Source organism: Hyla sarda, chromosome 6, assembly GCF_029499605.1.
Source record: "Hyla sarda isolate aHylSar1 chromosome 6, aHylSar1.hap1, whole genome shotgun sequence".
Taxonomy (NCBI): Eukaryota; Metazoa; Chordata; class Amphibia; order Anura; family Hylidae; genus Hyla; species Hyla sarda.
The window spans coordinates 278823041-278841438 of NC_079194.1; the positions used below are offsets into that span (position 1 = coordinate 278823041).

General features: G+C 44.2%; 1 protein-coding gene across 3 annotated transcripts in view; it reads right to left on the reverse strand.

The window, feature by feature from the left end:
* The window catches only part of PYGM (glycogen phosphorylase, muscle associated), a 111410-nt gene that overhangs the window by 58137 nt on the left and 34875 nt on the right, over nt 1-18398 (reverse strand). For all 3 annotated transcript variants that reach the window (XM_056527442.1, XM_056527441.1, XM_056527440.1), the window contains exons 5-6: nt 4686-4817; nt 1-90 (exon numbers count right to left, since the gene is read on the reverse strand). The exon at nt 1-90 is cut by the window's left edge and continues 22 nt beyond it. In XM_056527442.1, coding sequence (XP_056383417.1) covers nt 1-90; nt 4686-4817 — 222 coding nt within the window. The remainder of the gene's footprint in view (nt 91-4685; nt 4818-18398) is intronic.

The following is an 18398-nucleotide window of genomic DNA, read 5'->3' on the forward strand; positions in this document are numbered from 1 at the left end:
GGGAGCTTTTGCTGACCACAGTCTCATGGTGTTACATGTGTTATTTTTATATCCTGGAACTGGCGTGTCATATGGAAGAGCAAGAACGACCTGTGCAAAAAAAGAAAACAATTCTTACAATATTTCACAGAAGAGGAGTAGAAATACCTAGGAATTTTTTAATTTTTGTGGCTTACAGAAGCCTTGCTTGTGAAATTGGGGTTAGTAAGAGGAAATGGTGCCATCTCAGAGCTTAAAGGCATACTCCGCCCCTAGACATCTTATCCCCTATCCAAAGGATGGGGGATAAGATGTCTGATCTCTGTGCAGCACCCGACGTTCGTTTAGAACGCTGGGTGCGAGCAGCGGGGGGGTCGTGACATCACGGTCATGCCCCTTGTGATGTTATGCCATGCCCCTCAATGCAAGTCTCTGGGAGGGGGCGTGGTGGCTGCCACGCCCCTCCCATAGACTTGCATTGAGGGTGTGTGGCGTGACGTCACAAGGGACGTGGCAGTGACATCACAACCCCCGCCTCCCACTCCAAACATTCGAAAAAAAATGTTCCGAACACTGGGGCAGTGGAGTACCCCTTTAACAATTTTTGGAAGTCCAATAGAAAGTGAATAGAGCACTAGGCATGCATGCACGCTTCTCCTTCATTGCCTCAGAGGACAATTGACCTCCATTCTCACACTCAATGGGAGTCCCAGTTGACCCACCACCAATCAGATAGATAGCTTCTATTCAGAGGAAACTTTTAACCTTCGGATAACTCCTTTAAGTCCAAAGATGCTAAAGATGTCACAAATGTGTTAAAATGTACCTGTCACCAAGAAAAACTTTTGATATAATAGTAGATAATTTTCAGGGACCGACCAAGGGACAGGGGGAGTGAGCCCTAAACTGACCCTAAAACTGCTCTCCCTGTCTACTTGCCCATCCACCCTAAACGGTGGATTGAAACTGAGTGCCAGTCCCTCCCTAAACTAAAGTGCAGGGGCCTAAAAACACATATTAATAAATAGGTAACAAACCAGAAACATAACAAGAGCATAGAACTCCATAACAGATTAAGTTCAGAGGACACAGATTAGTGAGCAGCACAGGGGACACTAAGATCAGCAGTCATTAACAGAGGACACTATAGATCAGCAGACATGAACAGAGGACTCAGTGGTCGTGAACAGAGGACACTATAGATCAGTGGTCATGAACAGAGTACACAATAGATCAATAGTCATGTGCAGAACTCCAAAGATTTGAAATCAAGAACTGATAAACATATAGAGTTCAAAACACCAGACAGGAAAACGGACAAGTCTGAACATACTCCAGAGCAAAACAGGAATAAGCTTAATCCCCTAGAAAAACTCCAGTAGACACAGGAATAACAATACCCTCTGAGACCCCACGGACCAGTAACAGGGATCTATAGCTAAACAGGAATATTCGCAATCCCACATAAAACCTCCAGTAGACACCATGGACAGGTAACAGGGATGCCTAGATACCCAGGATGTATTTATAAAACACTGTTCACACTGAACACAAGACAGGAATAATCGCAATCCCTTCAGAACACCTCCAGTAGACACAGGAATAACAATACCTCAAACACCTCCAGTAGACACTGAGTCCCCATGGAGCGGTAACAGGGATCTAACATAGGACACTGTTCACACTGGACACACAAACTAAACACTCCACTCCACTAACGAAGTAGCCATTAATAATAAATACAAATAGATTACTGGCCAGCGGCACACTCATCAGTGTGGACAGGATGCTGGCCCAGTATGAAAACAGAAATAGAAAACACAGAACTTCATAAGAACGGATACAAGAGAAAACACAGTGTGAACAGACACATAGCAGAAAAGATATACAAATCCTAAAACCGACTACACAAACACAGATTAAAATCCACTATAAGTATGCCACCTAACCATGGCTAAAACCAGAAAATACAAAGTGCATGCTAAAACAGAGATAGTAGATTAAAAGCTCAAACAAAGAGTGTTTCACCAAGAGCTCCATGCAGCATGTCCAGCATCTTAGCAAGTTAGGATATAATGAAGTCCATTATCAGCCCAGAGGCTAGACTGGGCTGACTTTAAATAGACACACCCAAGGAGCTATTGGCTAGCTTGTCAAAGACTTTTAACTATTCCCTGACCAGGGAACATAAAACTGTTCACACACAACCAAACCAATAGATGTGTGTGAACACAGGCCAATACAGACATGACAATAATACCATTATATGTATATTTGTAATATACATTGATTAAAAAATGTGTATATTTTTGGGTGAAAAAATGCTGTCCTTGCAGCTATTGCCTGTGTGTCTACATGAGGAGTCCAAATACAGGAAGTGAGGGCTGAAGAAGCAGGGCTCTGTGCAGGCTCATGGCTTGTCAATCATCCTGCTGTGTGAGCCTGGGGTGTGTCATAGAGCCGTGCTTGTCCTAAGTGTACAGAGCCCTGCTTATCCACCCACACTTCCTGTATTTGGACTCCTCATAGAGACACACAGGCAATAGCTGTAGGGACAAAAATATATATATTTTTTAACCAATGTATATTACAAATATACATATAATGGCATTATCTACATTATAAAAAAAAAGTGTTTGTTGACAAAAGGTACACTTTAAGGGATATGCACCTCCTAACGCATCTGACACATTTCACTTTGGACTTAAGACCAGAGTATGAAAAGCCGGTCTCCATCAATTCATGCCCCTCACAATGTACTGTAGACAAAAAGGCAATAAAAACAATACAGGAAAGTTGATGATAAAATGTGAATAGTAAATCAAGATGCATTGGAGATGTTCTGGTGAATCAGCCAAGAGGGGATGAGCTATTATGAGGCCGGGAAGAATTAATTTTCAAGGCTGAATTTTAATTAAAATGACTTCTGGGTAAGCAGGAATAGCTTCTCGTCTTAGTGTTTAGAAGTATATGGATGAGCACTCTAGTGAAAAGGTGCACCAAGAGAAAAGTCCTGATGATATGAAAAAGATAAGATTATTAGAGAGGAGGGGCCGAGTGGTGTTCAAGTGATGGCTTAACTGAGGGATGCAAAAGATGAGAGGGGTTAAAAAGAATGATCACTATGTAGGTTACATATAAAATATGCATTTTATCCTGTATGTAATACGGTTAAAGGGAAAAGAAGCATTTAGCGTAAATAGTGCAGTTTATGCTATTTTTAGAGAATTATTGGGGGATTTATCAAGGGATTTACACAGGTTTTTTTTGTGTATATTTGCCGCAAAAATGTGACTTTAAGTGGTACACTCGCCTGCATGATTTCTTACTGAACAGATGTTTTACATGAGATCTGCTTTTTACTTTGCAGTGGTCAGTGATTTACGAAGTGCAACTTTTCTAGAAAAGTCGCAGATTCGTCGCACAGCCTTTAATTACGCAAAAAAACTACTTCAGAACAGACCTGGCTTGCAAAGCTGGCTATCATATAGTCACAAAAAAGTTGTGCCGGAGGAAAAAGTCCTGGTATCCTGAAGTGAAATTTCACAAAAATGTGTACTGGTCAGTATTTACCACAGGCCCTGCAAAATGTAATACATTTGGTGCATGTATACTCCAACTACACCATCAAAACCTGTGTATAAAATCAGTGCACCTACACTGACTTTGATGAATCTCCCCAATGTGTATACCCATTTTAGCTGCCATCTTAAACCCTCTTTCCCCTCTGATATGGCTCTACTAGGCAGCCCGCATTTCCAATGATACCTCAGGTTTTACAGAACTTGCTTTGAACCTTAGTAAATGCAGCAATTGATAGATCAGTGACATTGAACTCCGGTCCCCTCACTCACACTACTGAGTCTCAGTGTATTTCTATGTGATGTAGCTTCAGACTTCCTCTTTGTGATAACGCTTTCTGTCTAGCACAAGGCAGATAAGAGCTGTTTCAAGCGGAGTCTGATTTGCACACAGTAAATAGTAGAGACACGCATGTGTCAGAGGAATTTCATAACCGTAGTTAGTGTATTGACTCACCTACTATATCACTGCATTCCTAGCAAGAATGATCCCCTTACTCTGTGCACAGGGAACATACAGATGAACAAGGAGAGTGGGCCATTGTGAAGAGGGGACTGACAGCTATGAGGAGGGATTTGAGATAATATGCTATATATATATATATATATATATATATATATATATATATATAAATTTAGTCTGTCATAATAATCATCATCATAACAACAATAATTATCACCATAATAATAATAATAATCATAACAATAATAATTTTTATAACAATTATAAAAACAATCAGGTTTTATATGTTGCTGTTATAATTTGTTCACCAGGCTGGTGAACAAACTATATCAGCAAAATATAAAACCTAATTATTTTTATAATTTTTATAAAAATTATTATTGTTATGATGATGATTATTATTTTTATGATGGTGATTATTATTGTTGTTATGATGATGATGATTTTTGTTATAATGATACTTATTATTGTTATGATGATGATGATTATTATTGTTATGATGATTATTATTTTGTTATGATGATGAGTATTGTTACAATTAAGATTTTTTTTATTATTGTTATTTATTTATTTTCACTTGTATCAAGGCTGTAGATATTTATGCAACGAGATAATGCAGTATATATGGGGTATAAGTGTTGTATATTTTTTATTATCCTTACCTGGGTATCCACCCACTCTGTGCCTTGTGGGGTATGTTGGACTTTTCCAAAAAAATGTACAGGAATCGTGTACTCTGGTCGAGCTTTTTCCCATGGATTTCCATACCTCAGCCAGTCGTCTGCCTCCTCCACCTGAAATGAATGAGATTTGAAGGCAATGGTAATAGACAATTTATAGATTAAGGTGGTATAAGCATAGAAAGTATAAGCAGCAAATGTAATATATATATGTCAGGCCAAGGCTGGGTGCACACGTAGCATGTAACCAAGGACTGGGTTTCATACTACACATGCTATGGTAAGGAATACAGCACAGACTGTATAGTACATGGATACGCTTGGTGGTGCACCACTGTGGCTAAAAATGCTCAATTGTGTTATATGTAGTTTTAGGCCATGTTCACACGGTGTAATTTGCGCAGAATGTCCGCACAGAAAACACGTGCAGACATTCCACACACTTGAAGAATCTGACGGTCCCTAGGACATGTCTATTCTTTTTGCGGATGCCGGAATCAGGATTTCTGTTGCGGAAATTCCAATGTGTGAACAGTGCAGCAGGATCCCATTGAAATCAATGGGACTTTGCTGCAGCGGAATGTCTGTGTGGAATTCCGCATGGACATTCCGCTGTGTGAACATACCCTTATTCAGGACTGATTGTAAACCTCCTGCATTATCTTATGGCTTATTATAAAATGCCGCAGGATGATAAAATAACTTGTCTCTGTGTTATTTATCTTTGCCGATCCTCCCTAATGCTGGCTAGGGTTAAAATCATAAGATCTTTAAGCTGTGTTCACGCATCGTTTTTTCCTGGCTTTTGTACTGAAAAAAAAAACAACAAAAAAACTACTTATTTTCCCATTTTACGGTATAAAAAGATCATAAAAAGAAGGCTGTGGAACTCAATGGAAAAATGGCAATACGCACACTGTATTATTTAAAATCATCTTTACTAACTTGTCGGTACAGACAGGTAATGTAGGTGACATTGATGGGAATGATACTTACCTGGTCCTGTTCCGTGCAGTGGCTCTTCCCTAATATCTTCCACTTCAGACCTGACTTGGAGCATGGGCGGAGCTTAGTGACATCACCGCTGCTGCTCTCTGCTGGGTTCTGCTGCTAGCAAACAGCAGCGGTGACATCACAAAGCTCCGCCCATGCTCCAAGATATGGAAGATATGGCAGAAGATTGCGGAAGAACCACAGCATGGAATGGGACCAGGTAAGTATCATTGCCATCAGTGTCACCTGCACTATCTGTCTGAACCGACATATTAGTGCTAATGACACTGATGACAGATTTCCTTTAACAGCCAATATTTAACAGCATATGAGAGCTACAATAAATAAAAAAAAGTTTTTATTTATTTATTAATTTTTTTGTGTGTAAAAAGATGAGACCATATATTGTGTTTGAACACGCCCCTATCAGGTATTCTTTTATTTGACTGCTCCATTTGTGGATATTCCAATCTCTAAGGCTATGTTCACACAGCAGAATTCCAAGTGTAATCCCTGGAAAAATTCAGCTCAGATGTCATTAATGTCCATCGAGACTGTGTATTTCTGAGAGGTCCTAGCACCGGTGGAACATTTTATTTGCGGAATGTCTACTCATATTTTCCAGGTGGACATTACGCAACTTTTCCACTGTGTTAAGGAGGCCTAGAGGGGTTTTCCAAGACCTATACACAGGCCAGACCCCCTAAGGACATAGCAGGTTTTGGCCTTTTGGATACTTTACATTTTACCGTTTAAAGTGTACCTGTCATAAAGAAAAACTTTTTGTATAATGTAGATAATACCATTATATGTAAATTTGTAATATACAATGGTTAAAAATGTGTATATTTTGTCCCTACAGCTATTGTCTGTGTGTCTCTGTGAGGAGACCAAGTACAAGAAATGTGGGTGGACAAGCAGGGCTCTGTGCACTGAGGACAAGCGGGGCTCTGTACACTGAGGACAAGCGGGGCTCTGTACACTGAGGACAAGCAGGGCTCTGTGCACTGAGGACAAGCAGGGCTCTGTACACTGAGGACAAGCAGGGCTCTGTACACCGAGGACAAGCAGGGCTCTGTACACCGAGGACAAGCAGGGCTCTGTGCACCGAGGACAAGCAGGGCTCTGGAAACTGAGGATAAGCAGGGCTTTTTGGACTGAGGACAAGCAGGGCACTCTACACTGAGGACAAGCAGGGCTCTATAAACTAAGGACAAGCAGGGCTCTGTACACTGAGGACAAGCAGGGCTCTGTACACTGAGGACAAGCAGGGCTCTGTACACTGAGGACAAGCAGGGCTCTGTACACTGAGGACAAGCAGGGCTCTGTACACTGAGGACAAGCAGGGCTCTGTACACTGAGGACAAGCAGGGCTCTGTACACTGAGGACAAGCAGGGCTCTGTACACTGAGGACAAGCAGGGCTCTGTACACTGAGGACAAGCAGGGTTCTGTACACTGAGGACAAGCAGGGCTCTGTACACGGAGGACAAGCAGGGCTCTGTACACCGAGGACAAGCAGGGCTCTGTACACCGAGGACAAGCAGGGCTCTGTACACCGAGGACAAGCAAGGATCTGTACACCGAGGACAAGCAGGGATCTGTACACCGAGGACAAGCAGGGCTCTGTACACAGAGGACAAGCAGGGCTCTGTACACAGAGGACAAGCAGGGCTCTGTACACCGAGGACAAGCAGGGCTCTGTACACTCAGGACAAGCAGGGCTCTGACACTGAGGACAAGCAGGGCTCTGACACTGAGGACAAGCAGGGCTCTGTACACTGAGGACAAGCAGGGCTCTGTACACCGAGGACAAGCAAGGATCTGTACACCGAGGACAAGCAGGGATCTGTACACCGAGGACAAGCAGGGCTCTGTACACAGAGGACAAGCAGGGCTCTGTACACAGAGGACAAGCAGGGCTCTGTACACAGAGGACAAGCAGGGCTCTGTACACCGAGGACAAGCAGGGCTCTGTACACTCAGGACAAGCAGGGCTCTGTACACTCAGGACAAGCAGGGCTCTGACACTGAGGACAAGCAGGGCTCTGACACTGAGGACAAGCAGGGCTCTGACACTGAGGACAAGCAGGGCTCTGTACACTTTGGACAAGGAGGGCTCTGTACACTGAGGACAAGCAGGGCTCTGTACACTGAGGACAAGCAGGGCACTGACACTGAGGACAAGCACGGCTCTGACACTGAGGACAAGCAGGGCTCCGACACTGAGGACAAGCCAGTGGCGGATCCAGGGGGGGGGGGGCAACGGGGCAATTGCCCCCCCCCCCCCGAGATTGCTGCCCCCCGCCCCCTAGAATGGTGGAGCCAAAGCTGTAAGCTCCCGCTCCACCATTCACTAACCTAGGCAGTCACACGCTGTGAGTACACAGCGTGTGAGCTGCGGGGACGCGATCCTCTGCAGGCCGGCGCGATGACGTCACATCATCGCGCCGGCGCCCGGAATCCCGTCCCCGCGGCCAGCATACAGTAAGTAAGAAGAGTATGCTCAGGGCCCAGGGGATTTGGGGGACAGAATATGTGCCACTGTTAAGGGCACTGTATCGGAGGGGGATTTTAAAACTTAGGGGGGGGGGGAGAGAAAGGGGAATTTTTAATGTGAGGTGCTGCAGGGCAAAGCACTGGGGGCACTAAATGTTAAGAGCACATGACAGGGGGGCCCCCTGTGCTGTGCCCCTCACATATAATGCCCCCTGTGCTGTGCCCACACATATAAATTATATGTGTGGGGGGCACAGCACAGGGGGTATTATATGTGTGGGGCACAGCACAGGGGGTATTATATGTGTGGGGCACAGCACAGGGGGCATTATATGATATAATGCCCCCTGTGCTGTGCCCCACACATATAATACCCCCTGTTCTGTGCCCCACACATATAATGCCCCCTGTGCTGTGCCCCACACATATAATGCCCCCTGTGCTGTGCCCCACACATATAATGCCCCCTGTGCTGTGGCCCACACATATAAATTATATGTGTGGGGGGCACAGCACAGGGGGTATTATATGTGTGGGCACTGCACAGGGGGTATTAAATGTGTGGGGCACAGCACAGGGGGCATTATATGATATAATGCCCCCTGTGCTGTGCCCCACACATAATGCCCCCTGTGCTGTGCCCCACACATATAATGCCCTCTGTGCTGTGCCCCACACATATAATGCCCCCTGTGCTGTGCCCCACACATATAATGCCCCCTGTGCTGTGCCCCACACATAATGCCCTCTGTGCTGTGCCCCGCACATATAATGCCGCCTGTGCTGTGCCCACACATATAAATAATATGTGTGGGGGGCACAGCACAGGGGGTATTATATGTGTGGGGCACAGCACAGGGGGTATTATATGTGTGGGGCATAGCACAGGGGGCATTATATGATATAATGCCCCCTGTGCTGTGCCCCACACATAATTCCCCCTGGGCTGTGCCCCACACATATAATGCCCCCTGTGCTGTGCCCCACACATATAATGCCCCCCTGTGCTGTGCCCCACACATAATGTCCCCTGTGCTGTTCCCCTCACATATAATGCCCGTGCTGTGCCCCACACATATAATGCCCCTTGTTCTGTGCCCATCACATATAATGCCCCCTGTGCTGTGCCCCACGCATATAATGCCCCCTGTGCTGTGCCCCTCACAAATAATGCCCCCATCATGCGCCCCTCATATATAATGCCCCCATCCTGTGCCCCTCATATACAATGCGCCATCATGCGCCCCTCACATATAATGCCCCCTGTCTTGTGCCCCTCACATATAATGCCCCCTGACTGGACAGGACAGGGGGCATTATATGTGAGGGGCGCATGATGGGGGCATTATATGTGAGGGGCAAAGAACGGGGGCATTATATGTGAAGGGCACAGCACAGGGGGCATTATATGTGTGGGGCATATGACAGGAGCATTATATGTGAGGGGCACAGCATGGGGGGCATTATATGTGAGGGGCACAGCACAGGGGGCATTATATGTGAGGGGAACAGCACAGGGGACATTATATGTGAGGGGCACAGCACAGGGGGCATTATATGTGAGGGACGCATGATGGGGGCATTATATGTGAGGGGCAAAGAATGGGGAATTATATGTGAAGGGCACAGCACAGGGGGCAATATATGTTAGGGGCACAGGGCATTATTATGTGGGGAGAACAGGACGGGTCATAATTATTATATGTAGGGGCACAAGATGTGGCATTATTACTATATGTGAAGGCACAGAGTGTTCTGCATTTCAGAAGTATATTGTAGATTATGAGGAATTTCTGGGGTGGTAAATTTTTTTTATGGGCCACAATACATTTGGATATTTTATTCAGAGGGTGCACTGCACAGCAAGTTATGTTCAGAGAGTGCAGTGTGTGGTAGTATTAAATTTAGAGGGTACAGTGTGTGGTAGTATTCTATTCAGAGAGTGTAGTGTGTGGTAGTATTCTATTCAGAGAGTGCAGTGTGTGGTAGTATTAAATTTAGAGGGCACAGTGTGTGGTAGTATTATATTCAGAGAGTGCAGTGTGTGGTAGTATTCTATTCAGAGAGTGCAGTGTGTGGTAGTATTAAATTTAGAGGGCACAGTGTGTGGTAGTATTATATTCAGAGAGTGCAGTGTTTGGTAGTATTATATACAGAGGGTACAGTGTGTGGTAGTATTCTATTCAGAGAGTGCAGTGTGTGGTAGTATTAAATTTAGAGGACACAGTGTGTGGTAGTATTATATTCAGAGAGTGCAGTGTGTGGTAGTATTCTATTCAGAGAGTGCAGTGTGTGGTAGTATTAAATTTAGAGGGCACAGTGTGGTAGTATTATATTCAGAGAGTGCAGTGTGTGGTAGTATTATATTCAGAAAGTGCAGTGTTTGTTAGTATTAAATTTAGAGGGCACAGTGTGTGGTAGTGTTATATTCAGAGGGCACAGTGTGTGGTAGTATTATATTTAGATGGCGCAGTGTGTGGTAGTATTATATTCAGAGGGTACGGTGTGGGATAGTATTATATTCAGAGGGTACGGTGTGTGGCGGTATTATATTCAGAGGGTACAGTGTGTTGTATATTCAGGAGGTACAGTGTGTCAGAATTATATTCAGAAGGTATGTGTCAGTATTATATTCGAAGAATACAGTGTTTGGCAGTATTATAATAATTATTGTTTTTATATAGAGGATCAGAATCCGCTGACATAGTGAGGAGCCATCTGGGCATCAAGTTCTGCAGAGAGAACATTTAGCTGAAACAAGTCCCGGTGGTATGTACATCTGAATTAGATAAGGAAAGACTATAGAGAAGACGTCACCTGTAGTCACTGATATCATTCTGTATCCTCCTGTGTGTGTCCCATCAGAGCTGTAGTCACTGAAGAAGTTCTGCAGTAATGATGGGTGAAACAACAACTCCCAGCATCCCCTTACCACTACTTAGGTCATACTGGAAGCTGTAGTTTTAACTGGTAAAAACTTCTTTAGCGCTTTCCCATTCTGCGGCAATTGGTATATTTGATAATTATTCTGACATGTGAACATGGCCTAAGAGTCTTAAACAAGGTTAGGACTGTATGATACATTTAATAATATTGTAAGTTCCGTAAGCAACACCTTGTTTTCTGTCCGCCAACACAAAATACTCTAATAGTGCCCCTCCCGAGACTCGACTCTGGATCCGCCCCTGGGACAAGCAGGGCTCTGACACTGAGGACAAGCAGGGCTCTGTACACTGAGGACAAGCAGGGCTCTGTACACTGAGGACAAGCAGGGCTCTGTGCAGTGAGGACAAGCAGGGCTCTGTACACTGAGAACAAGCAGGGCTCTGTACATTGAGGACAAGCAGGGCTCTGCACACTGAGGACAAGCAGGGCTCTGTACACCGAGGACAAGCAGGACTCCATACACCGAGGACAAGCAGGGCTCTGTACACCGAAGACAAGCAGGGCTCTAAGCACTGAGGACAAGCAGGACTCTGTGCAGTGATGTTCTGTGACACACTTCTGGCTCACACATCAGGATGACTGACAAGCCAGGAGCCTGCACAAAGCCCTTCATATCCTACTCTCACCTTCTGTATTTGGTCTCCTCATAGAGATCCACAGACAATAACTACAGTGACAGCATTTTTTCACTTAAAAGTATACAAATATTATAATCAATGTATATTATAAATATACATATAATAAAATTATCTTCATTATATCAAAAGTTTTTGCTAACGATAGGTACACTTTAAGAGCCATAACTCTTTATTTTCCATCCACAGAGCCAGATGAGGGCTTGTTTTGTGTGGCAAGACAAAAAACAACACATATTTAGCAAATTTTTTTTTTTTTGGGGGGGGGGGGTCGCTTTTACGCAGTGTAATTTACAGTAAAACTGTTCTCTTTATTCTTTGGGTCAATATGATTAAAGGCGTACTCTGGGGAAATAACCCCATAGCCTATCCTTTCCCTCTCTTCAACCTATTTATTTGTCTAAATATCATTCATTAGCTATATAGAGCAGTTCCCCTCTTTCAGTTGTCACTTACATGCAGGGAGTGAGAGAAAGACGAAATTTTCAGATCCTGCTTGTCTTTGTGTAAACCTCTCACTAAGACCTAGCCCCCACCCTCCTGCAAAACAAACAGCATATGATTTCTGGCTTCACAGGCTCACCTCCCCTTCCCTTCCCTGTTTGAGGACCTTGTGGCAGAGAGGCCCAGTGAAGATTCTCAGCCACAACTCAGCACATAACGCTGCTCTTTTCCTGCTGTGGATCTTATCACTGACTGCTGCCATTCAGAGTATAGCATGATTTATTGCTGTGGGGAAGGATAGCTTGACAGAAAAGACATGTAACAGTGTGTGCTGCTGACTGTTTACAACAACACAGCATGCACACAGATAGTGAAAGCAATTGGCTGGCAGCCTTTACAAAGATCTGCACTGACTTCAGGGAGTTGTAGTCTGGGCTGCAGGCAAGGAAAAAAAATATTCAGGAGACAACAGGGGCCACAAGAGCTGCCAAAATCACATGGATAACTACAGGGGACTCAGAAGAGGTATTGTGTTGGCTTTGGGGTATTGAGGGGGCGGGGCGTGATGTCACACGGGGGCGGAGTTGTGACATCACAATACTCCGTCCCCCTGGTCGGGAGGCATAACACTGAAAGCCTCCAGCGCTTCCAGCCCCCTCCCATTGACTTGCATTGAGGGGGTGGGACGCGACATCACATGGGGGCGGAGTCATGGCGTCATGATACTCCGTCCCCGCTTCCAGCAGTGCTTACAGGCGGGTGCTGCATGCTAGATTGCAGAGGTCCCCAGTGGCAGGACCCCTGCGATCAGACATCTTATCCCCTCCCCTATCCTTTGAATAGTGGATAAGATTTCTTGGGGCCGGAGTACCCCTTTAATACGATACCATTGTTAAATGATTTTATATTTTGTACTGCTTTTAAAAAAGTCAAACTTTTTGACAAAAGTATGCTTACAATCGCCCTGTTCTGACCTCTATAACTTTTAAATTTTTATGTATAGGGGCAGTTTGAGGGCTAATTTTTTGTGCCATAATCTGTAGTTTTGATCGGTACTATTTTTTGTTAGATTGTACTTTTTGATAACTTTTTCATCATTTATTTCTGATACATAATGTGACCAAAAATCAATTTTGGTGTTTTGGATTTTCTTTACATTTACGTAATTCACTGTACGCCATCATAAATGTTATATTTTAATAGTTTAGACATTTATACTCATGGCAATATGGAATATGTGATTTTTTTTTAGTTTTCAATGTTTTCTTTCTTTTTTTTGAAAAATAGGGGAGGTGATTAAAATTTTTATAAGGGGAGTTTTTTTTTTTTTTATATTTGTTTTATTTACACTTTTTAAGTCACCATAGCCATCTATTTTCATGGCATTACCTATGATGATCTAGTGATAGAGTCTATCTAAGGCAGACTCTATCAGCTGATCACCCCATGACCCGCACAAAGCAGGTGAGGAGACCTCCGGCAAGTATGTAAATGATCTGATATCCACATATATGTAGCAGAGGTGCCAATCGAGCAGAGAGGATGTTAGATAGGGGATAAGATGTCTAGAGGCGGAGTACCCCTTTAAAGGGGTACTCCGGTGAAAACCTTTTTTCTTTTAAATCAACTGGTGGCAGAAAGTTAAACATATTTGTAAATTACTTCTATTAAAAAAATCTTAATCCTTCCTGTACTTATTAGCTGCTGAATACTACAGAGGAAATTCTTTTCTTTTTGGAATGCTCTCTGATGACATCACGAGCACAGTTCTCTCTGCTGACGTTATTATAATAATAAAATCGCTTTATTTATTGTTGTCCTTAGTGGAATTTGAACCCAAGTCCCCAGCACTGCAAGGCAGCATTGCTAACCACTGAGACACCATGCTGCCCTTAGCATACATCTGCTATGCATCTGCTATGCATGGTTGCTAAAATGGACAGAGATGTCAGCAGAGAGCTCTGTTCTCGTAATGTCATCAGTGTTCCAAAAAGAAAGGAATTTCCTCTGTAGCATTCAGCAGCTAATAAGTGCTGGAAGGATTAAGATTTTTTTTATAGAAGTAATTTACAAATATGTTTAACTTTCTGCCACCAGTTGAATTAAAAGAAAAAAGGTTTTCACCAGAGTACCCCTTTAAGGGGTTCTGATTAGGGGGACAGACAGCTCCATACATTGTGTAGTGGCCGTGCTGGGTTACTACAGTTTAGCTTTAATTGAAGTAAATAGGAGGGGCGGGCACCAGCTAGTCAACAGGGGTGCAGAGTGCAGGCCCCCCCACGGAATTGATATCGATGGCCTGGAAAACCCCCTTAATTTCCAGACTACTATAGATATCCATTTATTCCCAAAACATAAAATTATTTTCATGTGTTGACAAGCCCTCTGTATTGTGTGATTCAGAACGGCTCCGGTGTCTGCCCACACAAGTTACACAATTAAAATCACTAAACACAAGAAAATAGTGCCATGGGCATCTAGTGTTCCTGGAATCTTTGGATGATATATAAATGTACAATAAAGCAAAAGGATAAATCATTTCTGTTTTTTTTTTTTTGCTAGAATCCAAATGCTCAGAGATCATATCGAGTATATAAAGAGGAAGAATCCCTGCAGCCCATCGCTATAGAGCCACATAGGAAATCAGGGGCATTTGGAGGTACACTAGAGCCCCATACATTTCTCTGGCTGCCATAGTAAAGCTCCCTATGTCTATTAGGCCTTTTTTAACCTTATATTAGTACAGTGTTTCCCAACCAGGGTTGCAAAACTACAACTCCCAGCATGCCTGGACAGCCAAAGGCTGTCCAGGCATGCTGGGAGTTGTAGTTTTGCAACAGCTGGAGGCACCCTGGTTGGGAAACACAGTATTAGTAATAATTTGCCTGTACAGCTCCTTCAGAGTTTCTTATCCTGAGTGACATCTTAAAGGGGTACTCCGCCCCTGGCATCTTATCCCCTATCCAAAGGATAGGGGATAAGATGTTAGATCGCCGCGGTCCCGCTGCTGGGGACCCCGGGGATCGCCGCTGCGGCACCCCGCCATCATTACTGCACAGAGCGAGTTTGCTCTGTGCGTAATGACGGGCGATACAGGGGCCGGAGCAGCGTGACGCCATGGCTCCGCCCCTCATGACATCACGGCCCATCCCCTTAATGCAAGTCTAGGGCAGGGGGCATGACGACCGCCACGCCCCCTCCCATAGACTTGTATTGACGGGGGCGGGCCGTGACGTCACGAGGGGCGGAGCCGTGACGTAACGTGCTCCGGCCCCTGTATTGCCCGTCATTACATGCAGAGCGATTTCGCTCTGTGCGGTAATGATAGCGGGGTGCTGCAGCAGCGATCCCCGGGGTCCCCAGCAGCGGGACCCCGACGATCTGACATCTTAACCCTATCCTTTGGATAGGGGATAAGATGTCTAGGGGCGGAGTACCCCTTTATATTAGTACAGTGTTACCCAACAAGGGTTGCAAAACTACAACTCCCAGCATGCCTGGACAGCTAAAGCCTGTCCAGGCATGCTGGGAGTTGTAGTTTTGCAACAGCTGGAGGCACCCTGGTTGGGAAACACAGTATTAGTAATAATTTGCCTGTACAGCTCCTTCAGAGGTTCTTATCCTGAGTGACATCTTAATGGCTTTTACACTGATTCCTTTTTAATTCTAATGGAAAAATGTATTTTGAACTATAACCATCTACAGTGGGGGAAAAAAGTATTTAGTCAGCCACCAATTGTGCAAGTTCTCCCACTTGAAAAGATGAGAGAGGCGTTTAATTTTCATCATAGGTATACCTCAACTATGAGAGACATAATGAGAAAAATATTCATAAAATGTAATTGTCTGATTTTTAAAGCGCAACTGACATGAAATCTGGGTGCTATAACCTGCACACAGCCTTTTTACTGTGTGCAGGTGGTGGGTATAGCAATGTTTTTACCAAATTTTTTGCAGGCTTTTATGACCACCAAAAAATGCTTTTGATCACAGCCACTGACAGTCGGATAGGCGTGGCGCAAAGTACGTGATGCCCCGCCGCCACCACGCCCACCACCTGTATGTCAGCGCTGGGACCGCTGTGTGATTGACACACAGGTCCCAGTGCATGCGCCCTTCAGCTCATCTAGCGTGCGCACCATGGTGTTGTATCCAGGCAAGTGCACGCTCCTCCAGCGAGCGCTTGCTCCTGCCGCCGTCTGCCTCCTCAGTGCGTCTGCGCCGTGTTAGATGCAGAAAGCGTGTTTCCTCTCTGCCCCCAGTATCGGGAACTGAAGGGCGCATGCGCTGGGACCTGTGTGTAAATCACACAGTGGTCCCAGCGCTGACATACAGGTGGTGGGCGTGGCAGCGGCAGGGCATCGCGTACCTCGCGCCACACCTATCCGACTGTCAATGGCTGTGATCAAAAGCATTTTTTGGGGTCATGAAAGCCTGCAAATATTAGGTAAATACATTGCTGTACACACCATCTGCACACAGTACAAAGGCTGTTTGCAGGTTATAGCACCCAGATTTCATGACAGTTGCGCTTTAAAGAATTTATTTGCAAATTATGGTGAAATATTAGTATTTGGTCACTTTCAAACAAGCAAGATTTCTGTCTCTCACAGTAATGAAACTTCTTCTTTAAAGGGGTACTCCGGTGGAAACCTTTATTTATTTTTATTTTATTAAATCATCTGGTGCCAGAAAGTTAAACAGATTTGTAAATCACTTCTATTAAAAAATCTTAATCCTTCCAGTACTTTTTAGGGGCTGTATCCTAAAGAGAAATCCAAAAAATAAATCCATTTCCTCTGATGTCATGACCACAGTGCTCTCTGCTGACCTCTGCTGTCCATTTTAGGAACTATCCAGAGCAGGAGAAAATCCCCATATATGCTGCTCTGGACAGTTCCTAAAATGGACAGCAGAGGTCAGCAGAGAGCACTAAATCATGCAGTGCCAGATGTGTCCCCCTGCTTAAGCCAGTATATGTCTGGGCCCGTCTGAAGTTTGTTACAGAGCAAACACACCGCCTGGGCAATGAAGGAGTGGCTTTGTAAGAAGCATTTCAAGGTCCTGGAGTGGCCTAGACAGTCTCCGGATCTCAACCCCATAGAAAACCTTTGGAGGGATTTGAAAGTCCATGTTGCCAATTGACAGCCCCCAAAACATCACTGCTCTAGAGGAGATCTGCATGGAGGAATGGGCCAAAATACTAACAGTGTGTGAAAACCTTGTGAAGACACAAAATGTTTGACCTCTGTCATTGCCAACAAAGGCTATATGACAAAGTATTGAGATGAACTTTTGTTATTGACCAAATAATTATTCTCCACCATAATTTGCAAATTCTTTAAAAATCAGACAATGTGATTTTATTTTTCTCATTCTGTCTCTCATAGTTGAGGTTTACCTATGATGATAATTACAGCCTCTCATCTTTTTATGTTGGAGAACTTGCACAATTGGTGGCTGACTAAATACTTTTTTTCCCCACTGTACTTTTAAATCTTTATAAAGGTGTTTCCCAACCGGGTGCCTCCAGCTGTTCCAAAACTACAACTCCCAGTATGCCTGGACAGCCATGTATGAAGCTGCACCAAATTTAACACAGTGGGAGCCACAACGTTGTATGTAGCACATTCTCAGCCTGTCTAATCTAAGGGCTTCTTCACACAATTTTGCTTGCAGCAGCCTCCCATTGTGATTCTGGTCACATGCTGGAAGTTCTGAAGCAGAACTTTAGATGAGCAGAATCTGCTGGAGAAATTCCATCTGTCAATGGGACAGGGCTTGTGGCAGATTGCCATGGACATAAGCGCCAAATCCACATCATTTCTACACCGTGCTGAAGATCAGGGATCCACAGATTCAGGGACCCTAAGGGTCTATTCAGACAGCAGATTCCGCACCAATTCCGTACAAAAGCCGCACAAGTCAGAAACCACTTAAATAAATGCGGAATTGGTGCAGATGTGTGGAAATTCTGCCATCTGAATAGACCCTTAGGCTAGGTTCAGACTACGGAATTTCCGACAGAAATTCAGTCATAAAATTTCCGTCAGAAATTCCACTTGCTAAAATGTCTAGTGTAATGAATTGTTTTGCGTTCACAAATTCACACTTCGGAATTTGTGAAGCGGAAAATCCACTTAGTAAATCCGCTTAGAAATTTCCGCCTGAAGAAAGGC